Genomic DNA, 14529 nt, shown 5'->3' with positions numbered 1-14529 from the left:
CTCTCATACACACACATACACACACACACACACACACACTTGTATATAGTTAATGGAGGAATTGGTTCTACTTGACTATATAATTTCTTACAAAAATTTTTTCTAAATATATTTTTAAATGAGAATAAAGAAAGAAAATGTTAACTTTTTAAGAATAGAGAAGATGGAGTGGTAAAGAAATGTTAATGTGAAATGTAACATGCACTTTCAGATGAGGTCAACATATGATTATTAGTTTTACTTAACTGTGTTACTTTGTTACAACAGACCACTCAAAAAGTGGTAGTAATCTATAAATTCATGTAATACTGAAAACAAAGTATCAAAACTGAAAAAAATATATTTTAGCCATATAGTCTTCATTAAATGACAATTTATATTCATAAGCAGCTTTTATTCAAACTAATATATTAGTAGATCTCCTTATTTTATAATGGTGAAAGTAGCACAGAAATAATATATTGTTTCAAGTCAATAAAGCAGTAGATTTTACTTGGTGTAAAAGACAGGGAGCAGATAAGTCCCAAAACTGAACAGTTTACTTAAAAAAATTTAACACAAAAACTTGGATAGACAATAGTATTTATGTTCAGTAAAGCTACCAAGATTTAACTGGAAAGGAACTAAAAAAACCCAAAAAAACTACTGAGATTTATAGATTCAGATTCATAAGTGCCATAAAAATCCATCTACGTTAGCCATGATTGAACCAAAAAATTGGTAACACTTTGACAAGCAGCCAGTCAATCTTTGCCGGAAGTCATTTAGTAAGAGAATTCATTATTTCCCATATCAGTCCCTTCTCTTTTTGATGGTCCTAGTGTTAAGAAGTTTTCCCTATCTTAAGCCTAAATATAACTTTCTGCAACAATCAGACACTACCTTTAGTTATGGCCAAGCAAAAAATTCCTTACTCATATAATAACCTATTAAATATCTGAAGGTAACTCTCCACCTCCTCCCCTAAGACCATAAGGAAATATTTTACTTTGGTGAGATTCAGTTTCCTCATCTTTAAAATGGAAATAATAACAGCATTTACCTTTCAGAACTAAAGACAAAATGAAATAAAATTTGTAAAGTGTTCTGCAAATTTTAAAATGCAATGTAAATGCTGTTATTATTAATAATATATTAATGCTGTCATAATCTCAAAATATACTGCCACCTTAGTCATTTGTAACATTTTATATCTTATAAATGCTCTTCCTAAAATATGACATCAAGCACTAATCACAATCCTTCCAAAATACCTTATTGCTCAGTTGTTTCAATCATGTCTGACACTTCATGACCTCATTTGAAATTTTCTTGGCTGAAATGGTTTGCCATTTTCTTCTCTGCTCATTTTACAGATGAGGAACTGGCAAACAGGGTTAAGTGATTTGCCTGGAGTAACACAGCCAGTAAGTGTCTGAAGCCAGATTTGATCCAAAGGATATACAGATAGGAAATAGAAGAACAAAAATATGCACCCAACTTTTCCACTTTCTATCTCCAAGCCTGCTGGGTTATCCCATACCCTCCCACTTCTGGTGCTTCTGTTCAAACTAGATGGCTATAAAAATCCTTTTCAAACTCTCCAGAGAAAATGATGGTACAAAAGACATACAAAACAGAGAGGGTCAAACTTATGACTTTCAATAACCACTCAGGGCCCCTGGGAAAATAGAAAACCCTGCCATTATGAATGATAAAAAAATCATTGAAAAAATTCCTATCAGTGATTTTAACTGACTTAACTAATTTTCCAAAAGTAATTTTCTTCAATAATTTAGAATGACAAGATAGGAAAAATTCAAGAAAAAATCTATTTAAATGCTTTCCAAGGAATATAAAAATGCATTTACAAAACTAATTTTTAAATGGAAAATTAGAGGATTACAGGACTTGGTTAGAAAGCTTTGATGATTTATTCTAATGGCCTCATTTTACAGATGAAGAAACTGAGGATCAAAGTAGAAAAGTGACTTCCCCGTAGTCATAAAGGAATAGGCAGAAGCAAACTTTGAACCCAAACTAACTTCAAAATGCTCCTCAAGTGTCTGACAACACAATGCATAACCACAGCAAAGTGGATATTTTCCTCCCTGAAATAATTACTACTTAAAATCCCTTTGAGAACCAGAGCTCAGCTTGAACCTAGAAACAAATTCTGCACTATTTCTAAAAGAGAAAATACTTACACTTTTGTTTCATAGTCCTTCCAAGCTTTGTCAAAAGGCTTCTTCAGATCCTGTAAATACAGAGCACAAATTAGACATGGCAAAGGATTAACTACCAAGTAATACCACTTACTGCAGTTAAATATTTTAAGAGATAATTAATTGTGATTATTCTATATGAGATTCCTTAAACTACAATGAATCTACCTAAAGTACAAGTTCTTAAAAATTAAGAGGCAATACCATTAACAAAGGACCTACTCCCTTCTCTAAAGAAATGACCCAATATCATTTTGAATATACACACACACACACACACACACACACACACACACACACACACACACACACATATATCTATATATGTGTGCACACACATATTTATACATTTATCTATCATTCTAAATTTTTGCACCATTTTATTTTCATAAAGTTAATTAAATGAATTCTCAATTCAAATCCCTACTATGGGATTTAGTTTTCTATCTCCTTTTCTGCCTCTTTTATATGAAGAGCCCACAAAAATCTAGATATTATGTGTTGGACACAAAGTAGACTAAAAACTGGCTCTAAGTTTGATTCACTTAAAATAGGAAACAATAATTATCCATATTTGCTCAATGCAAACTCCAAAGACTAGGGGAAAAAAATTAATAGATGGCTAACTAGTCCACTAAATGATCCCAAGTCTTCTTGTCTGTGCCTCTTGAGCAGGGGTCTTAATCATTATTTCCCAAAGATCTGAAATGGATTGAGTTGTACTGAACACTGTGAAACAGCTAGCTATGAGGTCTTTATAATTGCCTACATTTGCCATGATTGAGAGCAGTGCCTTTAACTTTATTCAAATCAGGCATTAGTAAAGAGTGGCCAATCTCTAAAATGAATGAAGCTACAATTTTCTTTTTTCTTGGAGGGTCTCCGTTTTGACTGCATCCAATCTTTTTGCAAAAACAATTTATTTATGATTTCTCAAGCTGATATAACCCTGATCCTTACCCATCTGTATATTCTGGAAACCATTCAGAACTTAGCATTGAAAATTAACATGTCAAAGCCAGACAAACTGTCAGTTCAAGAACACACATAATTTGGAGAATTTTTAAATTAAACCAGTTCATTTTCCAAAAATGCAGGTTTTTAAGATTCCATCACTATGTAGGAATTCACACTTTTCGTATAATAGATGAGCAGCACATAAACCAGAAAAACTACCACTTGAGAGCAGTTCTTCCTGATGGGACTTTAGTTAGTCACATATACAAGAATAGCGTAATAATGAGACCTCAGAAATGATTATAGAAAATATAAAAATGTGGTGGAGGCCATTTCCTTTCCTCTTTTCACCGACTCAATTGGCTGGCTGACCACACAATTAGGTTATAATTGCTTGTTAGCCAATTTGAAGTTGAATGATAATTCTACCAATGAATGAATGGGAATATTCTAATACATTAGGATGTTAGATATGCCCATTTCTTTCTCCTTTTCCTCCTTTCTTCTTATCCTTCCCATATGCTCTCCTACTTCCCATTTAAAGCAAAAACCAAGTCCTGTCTAGCTGGATCAGATGCCAAACTACAGTAATGGAAATGTCCAGGGTAAAAGCAGCACTACTAAATCCCAAAGTCCCAACTATGGTTATGACTCCAAACCCTTATTGAAGCTATTTATTAATTTCTTTCTATAAACATATTATCCTCCCTACTCCTACTACCTATTGTATATTTATACATGCCAGGCTGAAATTAGAAACACCAAGAGTACCCATTCTTTTGGCTCATGATGCCAATAAGATAGCAAATAAAGGCAAACAGATGGCCATCCCATTCCCTACCTCCCCTATATTAAAAACATAATGAATATATGAGCTGCCTGCTTTAATAGGCTAATATAATCCTTAATGCTAGATGGTGTGAAAAAAATTCTATTTAATGATAAGAAGTATAAAGCTACCATACCCCTTTTACTCCTTTCAAGTCTCCTTTCAGCAAACTGTCCAAAGGAAAAGAAATGATGTTGTTCATATTCTGAATCTAAAAAACCAATAAACAAAAGTTAATTTCATTCACTGTCCTTTTAAAAGAGGAAAGGAGAAAAAATAATAAAAATATCACATAATACATAAATCAACTTCCAGGGCTTAAAGATCATTTATGTAATAAAAACAACTTATATTCAGCTGATTAAAAACATATGAATTCTTGAACTCTCTTGTAAGGTTATTCTAGCAATGGTCATTTATGTGTTATTTCTAATAGAGAATGGTCAGAACTCCAATGGCTCAGCAATAATCACTAAGTATCATAAACTTTAAAATTTCACTTTGAAACATCTTTCTGCTAATCCTACATTCTTCTCATTTTTAAATAAAATGTTGACGGAAAAATTGTTAATATAACAGACTTGCCGTTCCCTTATATGATCATTGTAAAGTCAGAATTTCAGTAACATCTTTATATTCTTAAGATATTTTCTCTCCTTTAGGTTGAGCAGAATCACATCCTAAGTGGTCCTCTCACCCACCTCACCCCCCAACTGGAGATTTTATCTTATAAAGGAACCTAACTTAAACTAGATCTCAGTTTCTAATGTCCTTAACTCCTTCCATTGGGATTCATGGTATGAAGGGCAAAATGGACAGAATGAAATGGTTTATCTTTGCCTAGATTGCCTTGTTACCTCATATTATTTTTCCTTAAATCTTAAAAGGATAAAAAAAAAAAAAGAAACACAACAAAAAAACACCTTTTCATAGGTCTCTGGGGTGGGAAATGCATTGTGCTTTGCACTTAAGAGACATACCCCAGGGAAACAAGTTTACTACCTTGTTATCTCAATTAAAGATACTTTATTTCTCAACTCATGACTTTGATTTATTTCAGTACTTGACAACAGGATAGCTCTCCAAATGTTTGCCTTGCTAATGATAAACAGTATGGCATAAGAACACTAAATTTAATAATCAGAAGAACTGGGTTTGAGTGATTTAAACTTTTCTGAGGCTCTAGATGCTGTGGGATGCTGAATTCTACATTTCAAAATAAATCAAGGAAGAATTACCTTAAGAGAGGTTAGAAAAAAATTGGTTTTTAAAGAACAATCATCATCTATTACTTCTGCGTTCAAACCCATGGTGAAAGGGAAAAAGAAATGGAATTTGGAAGTCAGAATACCTGGCTTCCCTGTTTGGGACACTTACTACTTTGTATGACCATTGCCTAGGTCCTTAATTTCTGGATCTCAAATTTTCTAATCTAAAAAAAAATAAGGTAATTAGTTTAAATTAGGGCTTGTGGACATATTTTAGGACGAAAAATTAGGATGGGAAAAATTACATCTTTATTTTCATTAATTAATAAATGAGTTTTTTGTTTTTGGTTTTTTTATAAAGCATTTGGTTCAATTATAGCGAGAGGAAAATACTGTTCTGCAAAGGCATCTAGGAGTTTCACCAGAATGGCAAAGGGATTTAATACACACACCCACATACAACCTCACGCTAGAATCCAGTTCTAACATTCTGTGATTCTGCAATTCACAAGAATACGTGAAGGGAGGGTGGGATAAAATACATTCTCTCCATTAAAAGGGAGGTGACAGTCATGACCAAATCATCTTGGCAAAGTGTACATTCCTATCTGGCCAAGAGGTTGGCTTCACTAAGTGGTCTAACTTTGACATTGTAAACTTGCCAAATCTCAGTTAAAGAAAACTCTCAGACCTGGTTATCTACATCCTCCCATTAGAATATAGTTTCCTTCTTTGTATTTCTATATCCAGTTCTTTCATGCAGTATGTTCTTAATAAATGCTTATTGAATGATTGCTCTATTCTCAAACTTCCTAATTTCTACCATCTGTTTCCATTTCTACTCATCCTCAAAATCTGTTTTGTTTTTTAACATTATTTTAAACAAATGTTTTATTGATGTTTTTCTTTACTTACTTATATCACTGTCATTTCCCAAGGCCTTACTCTCCTCTTTCCCGCTTCCCAAAAGAAACCTCCCTTTTAACAATGGACAACTAAGCAAAACAAACTAACAAGTTGAGTATTTTTGACAATACTTCCCAATTATTATAATTTGTCACTTTTAGACAAAGAGGGAAGAAAGCTTATCAATGCCTCAAACAAATTTAGAGAAGGTCTGAAATCTCAAGAGTGAATTAGAATAATGGTAAAAGGGCTTAATTACCCCAACTTTCAAAGTCATATTTTGCATTATAAATTGCAGTGTAAATAGTGGTAGAAGAGTCTCCCAAACTAGGTGTCCCAAAATCCTCCCAGTAATTCTTAAGATTTTCTATCAAGTTCCATTTATAGTTGAAATCTCTTTATAGAGAAGTATCATCACTATCAAACATCATCATTAAACCAATTCATTTTGATTTCCATTTTCAGAGCTTACTAAGAACAAGGCATTTTGCTAGAAACTGGACCTGTGAGGAAAAATTATAGGGAACTTTTAGGTGAGAAAATACCTTCTCTTAATACAATTAAATGGCTACATTCTTTGAAGTTTTTAATTTTAAAGTTATTAGAACACTAGAAGATTAAGGTACTGTCCCATAGCCACACAAGCCTTGAAACAGTTTTCCTAGCTCCAAGGCCAGCCAAGCTAGGTTACAAATTTTTAAACTAGTATGTATGCAAAAAAATTTTCATAATAATCACAGCTAAAAACATATAACATGTTATATATATATATATAAAAGCATAAACATATCACTTTAAGGTTTGCAAAGTACTTTACAAAACACTTTTTCTTTGTATCCTAACAACAATCCTGTTATTGTTATCCCCATTTTACACATGAAGAAACTGAGTCAGGCAGCAATTAAGCAACTTGTCCAGGATCAAAAAATTTCTAAATGTCTGAGGCTGGATTAAAATTCAGGTGTTCCTGGTTCCAGGTCCAGCAGCTTTAATTAAGCTCTGAGCAAACTAGCTGCCTAGGTTGGTTTTCCTTTGTTAATTCTATGTATATTATCTTCATGCATTTAAAATTTTTATTCCGCAAGTCATTTCCCTACTGATAAATGGCTAAATGATACAAATAGGTAGTTTTCAGGTAAATTAAAGCTGTCTATAATCAATGAAAAAATATTCTAAATCATTACTGATTAGAGAAATGCAAACTGAAGCAAATCTGAAATACCACTTCACATTCATCAGATTGGCTAAAATGACAGAAAAGAATAATGATAAATGATGGAGAGGATATGGGAAAACTATCATCCTGGAGAACAATTTGGAACTATGCCCTAAGTGAAATAAACTGTATACTCATTGATCAAAATATATAACTAGGTTTGGATTCCAAACATAAAAAGGGGGGGAGGAGGTGTGGACAGAAGACTCACATATCCTAAATATGTACAGCAGCTCTTTTTGTGCTGGCAAAGAATTAGAAACTGATGGGATGCCAATTAATCGAAGAATGGCTGAACAATTTGTGTTATATGAATGTAATGGAATAATACTATTACTCTATAAGAAATGATTTCAGAAAAACCTGGAAAGCCTTATATGAACTGATGCTGACTGAAATGAGCAGAACTAGCACAACATACCCAGAACAGTAACATTGTGTGATGATTAACTATGATATACTTAGCTGTTTTCAGCAATACAATGATCTAAGATAATTTCAAAAGACTCATGATGAAAAATGTCAACCACATCCAGAGGAAGAACTATGGGGTCTGAATGCAGATCAAAACCACATTAGTTTTCACTTTTTTGGGGGGGGGTTGCTTTTTGTTTTTTATTCCGTGTAATCCTTTTGTCCTAATTTTTCTTTTACAACATGCCTAATGTGGAAATATGCTTAAGATGATTATATATGTATAAAACTATATTAGATTGCTTGCCATCTTTGGGGAGTGGAAGAAGGGAGAAAAATTTGGAAAAAAAAGATAACTGAAAACTATCTTTACATGTAATTGGAAAAAAAGGGCACAAAACCCCCTCAAAGACTCCCCAAAAAAGACAACCCTCAAAACATTATTCTGTGTTTCACCAGACTGGCAGAGGGATTGATTATAACACTTAAAACAACCCCTGCACTAAATTATATGATCTCTAGAGAGGCAAAATAGAAAGCTGCAATTGTTCCACCCAGGAAGGTGGAAAATAGCACATGCCAAATAAGTTGATTAAAAAAAAAAAAAAGTCACAGGGATAAGAGGGATATGGATGATAGAGACTGTGACAGACTCAGGAAAGGATACTCTAAGAATTAGCAGTTAAGCTATATCTTTATGGAAGTCAAGAGGAAGAATACTTCAGATGTAAAGGAGACAACTAGTTTTACAAAGGACACCAAATAGGAATAGAGAATTGTGTAAGGCCAGCAGTATATTTATGTTACTATTAACATACTTATAAAATATAATCTGCTTTAAAAGTTAAAAACTTCCAACGATTTGCTCCTTTCTATGTAATAGCCTTAAAATGAAAATTTTGTAATATTTACACAATTTTAAACTAAAAAAAGTAAAACATTTTGATTATTTTTTTCAACCATAGTACCTTGAATGAAATATTCAAGATAACTGAATACCCCTATCATATGACCTATTATGGTCAAATTTGAAAATAGCATTTAAAAAACTGATTCATAAAAGCTCTTCAGCAAATTGCTTTTCTAAGTGGAGACAATCCACTGGAAAATTATGGAAAAGTGTCTAATGACACACACACAGTCAATGGTGCTAAAAGTTAAAAATGATCAAATAATGAGTACCATTTAAGAATAGATACTTGGGACAATCTCTGCCCAGACAAGTCAACATTTATCAAGCTCCTAAAATGCCTGCAGAGTATATAATCAACCATGACTTGAGAGAAATAATCTTAAACACTTAAATATGGATACTCAGCTTAAAGGAACTAGTGAATAAATTGAAGGCAAACAAATATTAAAATTCTGTTGAAATGCAAATATAATCCATCTTTAGAGTGGAAAAATTTTAGGAGTGATGTCCTATTCCAGAGCAGTGACTTAAGTGCCTAAGCTCTTGCCATATCCTTTCATCTTTGCTAAAGGAGTTGGTAGAGAAATATGCTTTGGTCAGTCTATCCAGACAGTCAGACCCTGCTTCCCAAGAGTCTGTCACAAAGGCAAAATAAACTAAGATGGTAGATGTATCTTTATTTCATTTAGAAAACTTGGTAGAAAAAGTAGTGATAGAAATTTAGATTTACCTATTTAAGGCATTTATAACATCCATTCTTGACTTACTGAGCGCATTCCACTAGGCTTAACTGCTTGTAAAATATTGTATTGGTGAATCATATAGTCTCTGAGCGGAGAGAATCTCAGAGACCAACCAGTCCAAACTATATCTGATCAAGAATTCCACATATGACATCTTCAACAAGTAGTAATCCAAGCCTCTTCTTAGTAAACAAGGAAAACTTGTTGTATCCATTCCACCATGGAAAGATCTAATTTTAAAGAATTAGTGCTACATCATGGTGAGCCTTATATCTGCCTTTCTGAAAGCTTTCCCAGTTGGTCCTAGGTCTCTTATCTAGATAATACCTCTTCCCCATAAAGGCCTGAAGACAATCATGTCCCAGCCCAAGTCTTTCTTCTCTAAGCTAACAACTCTTGTTCCTTCCTTCAATCCAGGTATAAGTATTAATCTCTGTGGTCTTTTTACCACCCTGATTTAAGTGCTAGTTTGCCCATGTTCTTCCCACAGCATGGTACCCAGGGCTGATCATATTCTGGATGTGGTCTGGAAAAAGCTGATTGACAGCAATAGCAGGCAAGCACTTACATGTGCTTTAAGGTTCATGACGCACTTTACTTACATTATTTCACAAAAAAGCAGTGAATAGAGTGCTGAAGTTGGAGTCACAGGCTCATTATTCTAATTAGTTATTTATTGTTGGTTTTATAATTACCTATATAACATGAGGTCGGCCTTTCATCTGTAAAATGGGGAGGGGAGTATGTGTCAGATCAGATAATCCCTACAGTCTTTTTCAGCTTCGGATCTAAGATTTTTATGATCCTATGAATTAGTTATTAAGTTAATATAATCATGTGAGGTACTTAATAAGCATTATAACCCCTATTTTATATATTGAAAAAACTAAGATTCAGACAGTTCAGTGCATTGTCTACTGCCATAAAACTACCAAGCTTCAGAGGTACAAGGATACAATGTTTCTCCAGGACTCTTTTTACATTCAGTAACTGGCTCTCTCTATCTAACACAGGAATAAACGATTACAACCTCCTTTCTGGATACCACATCTCTCCTTAATGCAAGCTAGAAAGCTATTCTGCTTTTTTGGTGACCATGTCATACTGTAATTCATAGAGATAATACACTGAACAATATGGGCTAGACATTCCTCTTCCTTAAATGATTCTTATGAAGCTGATTTTTTTTTTCTAAGTATAAAACTTTACATTTTTCCCTATTAAAATGTCATCATACTATATTTGGGTCATCATTATTACCTTCAGATTCCTTGACACTGTCATTATTTACCATTCACTGGCAGCAGAGGGCAGGGAGAAAAGCAAAAATGAACTGCAAATCAACTGAGGTGGAGAAGGGGAAGAAGGATGACAAACAAATTTAATACAGTTTGCTGCAAGTAAACTCATATGGCAAGGCAAGCAATGATGAGAACAGTGCAATTTGGTTCTATTTGATACAGATTCTTTGAATCATGAGCGTAGCTAAGCTTATCCTTGGTTTCCTAATATTCAAGGAGAGTATACCATGGTTGGAGGTGGGTGGTGATGGATACCAGGCATCTAAGATATGGGACTTGGGAATCAGGGGATATGAATTCAAAGTTTGAGCTTTAATATTTACTAGACATTACATGCTTTAAGGGAGTCACTTAAACCTTCCAAGCTTCAGTTCTTTCATTTGTAAAATGGGGGTGATAATATTTGTACTAGCTACTTTACCACTGTGTTGTGAGGTTACTGAATTCATACAAGTATTTAGTAAGGCTTCTGGTATAGGAGACAGAGCACTGGGGTTCAGATAATGAAGATATGAGTTCAAATTTAGCTTCAAGCACTTATTAACTGTTGATCCTGAGCAAGTCATGTAGCCTCTGACTGTCTCACTTTCCTTGAATGGGGAAATGGAGATAATATTAAAACCTCCCAACAAAGTGTAACATAGTGTCTAGTACTAGTGCTACGCCTTGAGAATACAAATAAAAATATAACAGTTCTCAAAAACCTTAAAAGCACTTATAAATCTTAAAGTACTTTACAAAAGCAAATTATTAAGATGTTCAGCTATGTATAAAAACCCTTTATTCTTGAATTTACTGATTATTGTTCTGTTACTGCATACTAACTTGGTCATTAGTCTCTATCTGACACTACAGTATATAGGACTTTGACTTCAGAGTGACATGACAGAGAACATCAAAGCACAGAAAAGTACTTCTCTCTTCCTTTCACTTGAGGCCACAGGCAAAGAGAGAGTTTAGATGCTCTATCTTAGCAAAGCTCAATGACAAATGAAAGCTTGGCTTTGTATCCTTTTCTGATTATTAGTTAAGGGCTGTACAGATAGCCTCAGGCATACAATTTGAAAGAATCCTTCCTCCAGGTTTGGCTGAGGAAAAAGACTCTAATGCCAAAAGATTACTACACATCTCTGGTGCCCTGACTGCTTCTAACTTCAATTTATAAGTAATAAAATTTTTATGATCCAAGGGAAGAATTAAATTGTTCCTGGGAAACAGAACCAAAATATATCTTTCATTGCTCCAAGCAAGCACTGAATTTTACTCTTTCTGCGGTGGTTTCCATTTGAGAGACAAGTAGAAAATACAATGTAAAGAAATATCATCATTATTACTAATGTGGGCTAATAGTAATAACTACTTTGAGTTTGGGATATGAAACTAGTAGCAGAGAATAAGCAAATTAATAAGCTTTTTTTCTTAGTAGAGGTCATAGTAAAAGCAAAAATGTATAGACAGATAAGGCTAGTAGTCATCAATAATAAAAACATTACATTGATGTCATAACCTACTGTCTTCACTGTTCTTTCAATCTCTTTTCAATTCACTGAACATTTTTCAACTATTTAGAAGAGGTCCTGAGTAAGATAAAATTGTGAGCAACATCCAGATTTAGTCCTCAAGAAGCTTAAAAACAATACACATATTACAAAAAAGTACATATTAAACAGTCCTCTTGTTTTGTAAATGTAAAAAGAAGGGCTTGAACTACGCTTTTAAAGTGTAGTATTAAAGAATTCTTAAAGTTTTTTTCACATCTAAAAGTCAATAACTGTGTCAAACACAAAACACAAATTCCATCAAGAAAAAGAGCAATTCAACTTGGGAAGTGAAGATGTTTGACTAAAGAAGAACTAAAGACTTTTCAAAGTTGACATTATGATATTCTTTTTTTTAAAATTAATTTTATAATTATAACATTTTTGACAGTACATATGTATAGGTAATTTTTTACAACATTATCCCTTGTACTCCCTTCTGTTCCGAATTATCCCCTCCTTCCCTCCTTCCCCTCCCCTAGATGGCAGGCATTCCCATATATATATTAAATATGTTATAGTATATCTAGATACAATATATATGCACAGAACTGAATTTTGTTGTTGTTGCAAAGGAAGAATTGGATTCCGAAGGTAAAAATAACCTGGGGAGAAAAACAAAAAATGCAAATAGTTTACACTCATTTCCCAGTGTTCCTTCTCTGGGTGTAGCTGATTCTGTCCATCATTGATCAATTGGAACTGCGCTTCTCTATGTTGACGATATCCACTTCCATCAGAATACATCCTCATACAGTATTGTTGTTGAAGTGTATAATGATCTCCTAGTTCTGCTCATTTCATTCAGTATCAGTTTGATGTAAGTCTCTCCAAGCCTCTCTGTATTCATCTTGCTGGTCATTTCTTACAGAATAATAATATTCCATAACATTCATATACCATAATTTACCCAACCATTCTCCAATTGATGGACATCCATCCCTATAAAAAGGGCTGCCACAAACATTTTGGCACATACAGGTCCCTACCCCTTCTTTAGTATGTCCTTGGGATATAAGCCCAGTAGTAACACTGCTGGATCAAAGGATATGCACAGTTTGATAACTTTTTGGGCATAATTCCAGATTGCTCTCCAGAATGGTTGGATTCTTTCACAACTCCACCAACAATGTATCAGTATCCCAGTTTTCCCACATCCCCTCCAACATTCATTATTATTTGTTCCTGTCATCTTAGCCAATCTGACAGGTGTATAATGATATCTCAGAGTTGTCTTAATTTGCATTTCTCTGATCAATAGTGATTTGGAACACTCTTTTATATGAGTGGAAATAATTTCAATTTCATCATCTGAAAATTGTCTGTTCATATCTTTTGACCATTTATTAATTGGAGAATGGCTTGATTTCTTATAAATTAGAGTCAATTCTCTGTATATTTTGGAAATGAGGCCTTTTTCAGAACCTTTAACTGTAAAAATGTTTTCCCAATTTGTTACTTCCCTTCTAACCTTGTTTGCATTAGTTTCATTTGTACAAAAGCTTTTTAATTTGATGTAATCAAAATCTTCTATTTTGTGATCAATAATGATCTCTAGTTCTCCCTTGGACACAAATTCCTACTTCCTCCATAAGTCTGAGAGGTAAACTATCCTATGTTCCTCTAATTTATTTATGATTTCTTTCTTTATGCCTAAATCTTGGACCCATTTTGATATTATCTTAGTATGTGATGTTAAGTGTGGGTCCATGCCTAGTTTCTGCCATATTAATTTCCAGTTTTCCCAGCAGTTTTTGTCAAATAATGAATTCTTATCCCAAAAGTTGGGATCTTTGGGTTTGTCAAACACTAGATTGCTATTTTTATTCACTATCTTGTCCTGTGAACCTAACCTATGCCACTGATCAACTAGTCTATTTCTTAGCCAATACCAAATGATTTTGGTGACTGCTGCTTTATAATATAGTTCTAGATCAGGTATAGCTAGGCCACTTTCATTTGATTTTTTTTTTCAATAATTCCCTTGAAATTCTCGACCTTTTGTTCTTCCATATGAATTTTGTTGTTATTTTTTCTAGGTCATTAAAATAGTTTCTTGAGAGTCTGATTGGTATAGCATTAAATAAATAGATTAGTTTACGGAGTATTGTCATCTTGATTATATTCGCTCGGCCTATCCAAGAGCACTTAATGTCTTTCCAATTATTTAAATCTGACTTTATTTTTGTGGCAAGTATTTTGTCATTTTGCTCATATAATTCCTGACTTTCCTTTGGTAGATATATTCCCAAATATTTTATACTATCAACAGTTATTTTGAATGACATTATGATATTCTT

General features: G+C 33.5%; 1 protein-coding gene across 2 annotated transcripts in view; it reads right to left on the bottom strand.

Moving 5' to 3' along the window:
* The window catches only part of ASAP2 (ArfGAP with SH3 domain, ankyrin repeat and PH domain 2), a 261971-nt gene that overhangs the window by 113086 nt on the left and 134356 nt on the right, over positions 1-14529 (bottom strand). For both annotated transcript variants that reach the window (XM_074288099.1, XM_074288098.1), the window contains exons 4-5: positions 4127-4201; positions 2187-2236 (exon numbers count right to left, since the gene is read on the bottom strand). In XM_074288099.1, the coding sequence (XP_074144200.1) occupies positions 2187-2236; positions 4127-4201 (125 nt within the window). The remainder of the gene's footprint in view (positions 1-2186; positions 2237-4126; positions 4202-14529) is intronic.

Source organism: Sminthopsis crassicaudata, chromosome 2, assembly GCF_048593235.1.
Source record: "Sminthopsis crassicaudata isolate SCR6 chromosome 2, ASM4859323v1, whole genome shotgun sequence".
NCBI classification, from domain to species: Eukaryota; Metazoa; Chordata; class Mammalia; order Dasyuromorphia; family Dasyuridae; genus Sminthopsis; species Sminthopsis crassicaudata.
This window is presented reverse-complemented; position numbering and strand designations above follow the sequence as displayed.